We start from the raw sequence: 1,412 nt of genomic DNA on the forward strand, positions 1-1,412 counted from the left end.
ACACACACACACACACACACACACACACACACACACACAGACGCACACGCACTGAAAACAGGACTTACCTGAGAACGATTGTCTGCAGTTAAGATCGCTGGCACTCGATATGGAATTCACGCTCTTACTCGATGTTAACTCAGCCTCATCCACAACGTCTATGGTGGTCATATCCTGATTACTTTCCCTCGGTAAATGTCCACTGGAACCTGTTGAAGAAGTGCTACTAGTCACTTCGACCAGCGACTGGCGATAGGGGGACGGCAGGATTGCCGCCGCCGCCGCCGCCGCTACCCCGACTGCCTTCGACACTGCTGACTGATGGTTATCGAACTGGGATGAGCTTTCAATATTAGGACTGTTTAATTCCGATATTAGTTGCATTTTCTCATTGAAATCATTCTTTTGTTGATCCGACCCAGCATCGAACGATTTACTTACAAATTCTGTCAATCTCTCCATCTTTCTCATTGATAATTTCTTCTTAAAATGACGCAATTTTTTCACACAATTTAACGCCACTTTTCTGATTTTTTAAAAAAATATTTTCCACGATAATTTTTATCCTTTTTAATGTTTCCACTCGGTAAGATAATCCGTTAATACATTGAATACACAAATAATTGTAAAATATCACCAGTTAATATCAATTATCAAAAATAGATAATTTATTAAATTTCTATAAGAGAAATGTATCAAGATTTCTCGACGTGAATCGAAACCTTAGACAAGGTTTTCATCATAAGGTCTCTTTCTTTCTCTGTATATACATATATATTTATACATATATACATACGTACATACATATGTAATTTATATTATATATCCATATAATTGAATATACACACTTACCCATACACATTCACTCAAGTATGTTTCATATATATATATATACACCTTGTTTAGTTCTCACTTTTACAATGAGATAAATATTAATGCGTTAAACATATGCTTTTTGTGTGTGAGTGTTGAATGTGGATGTATATATATTTACACACGTAAATATACGCATGTGTGTATACAAATACATTCATAAATATTATGAGAGGCTTTACACATATATACACACATACATACATGCATATATATATATATATATATATATATATATATATATTGGTTTATATGTGTTTTTTATGTATATAGTAGCTATATATGTGTGTGCATATGTATATCACTGTATTTGTGTGTGTTGAAAGACATTCATATGAGATTTAATGAAACGAAGGGAATACGTATAAAAGGGTCAATTCTAGATTGCAAGGAATCCCTACAAAAGCTCTGAGGCTCCTTTTACCAGATTCCTGGATGACACATTTCACACCAGAAACAAATGGTCATGTTCTCTCTCTCGCTCTCTCTTTTTCTCCCACAATAGATAGATAGATAGATAGATAGATAGATAGATAGAT

At 34.1% G+C, this 1,412-nt stretch overlaps 1 protein-coding gene across 1 annotated transcript in view; it reads right to left on the bottom strand.

Moving 5' to 3' along the window:
- LOC106882691 (short stature homeobox protein 2) overlaps nucleotides 1-1,391 on the bottom strand; it is a 105,823-nt gene extending 104,432 nt beyond the window's left edge. Inside the window, exon 1 of the mRNA XM_052974853.1 lies at nucleotides 69-1,391. Coding sequence (XP_052830813.1) covers nucleotides 69-471 — 403 coding nt within the window. The 5' untranslated portion in view covers nucleotides 472-1,391. The remainder of the gene's footprint in view (nucleotides 1-68) is intronic.
- Between the last annotated feature and the right edge of the window lie 21 nt (nucleotides 1,392-1,412).

This window comes from Octopus bimaculoides, chromosome 19 (genome assembly GCF_001194135.2).
Source record: "Octopus bimaculoides isolate UCB-OBI-ISO-001 chromosome 19, ASM119413v2, whole genome shotgun sequence".
Lineage (NCBI taxonomy): Eukaryota > Metazoa > Mollusca > Cephalopoda > Octopoda > Octopodidae > Octopus > Octopus bimaculoides.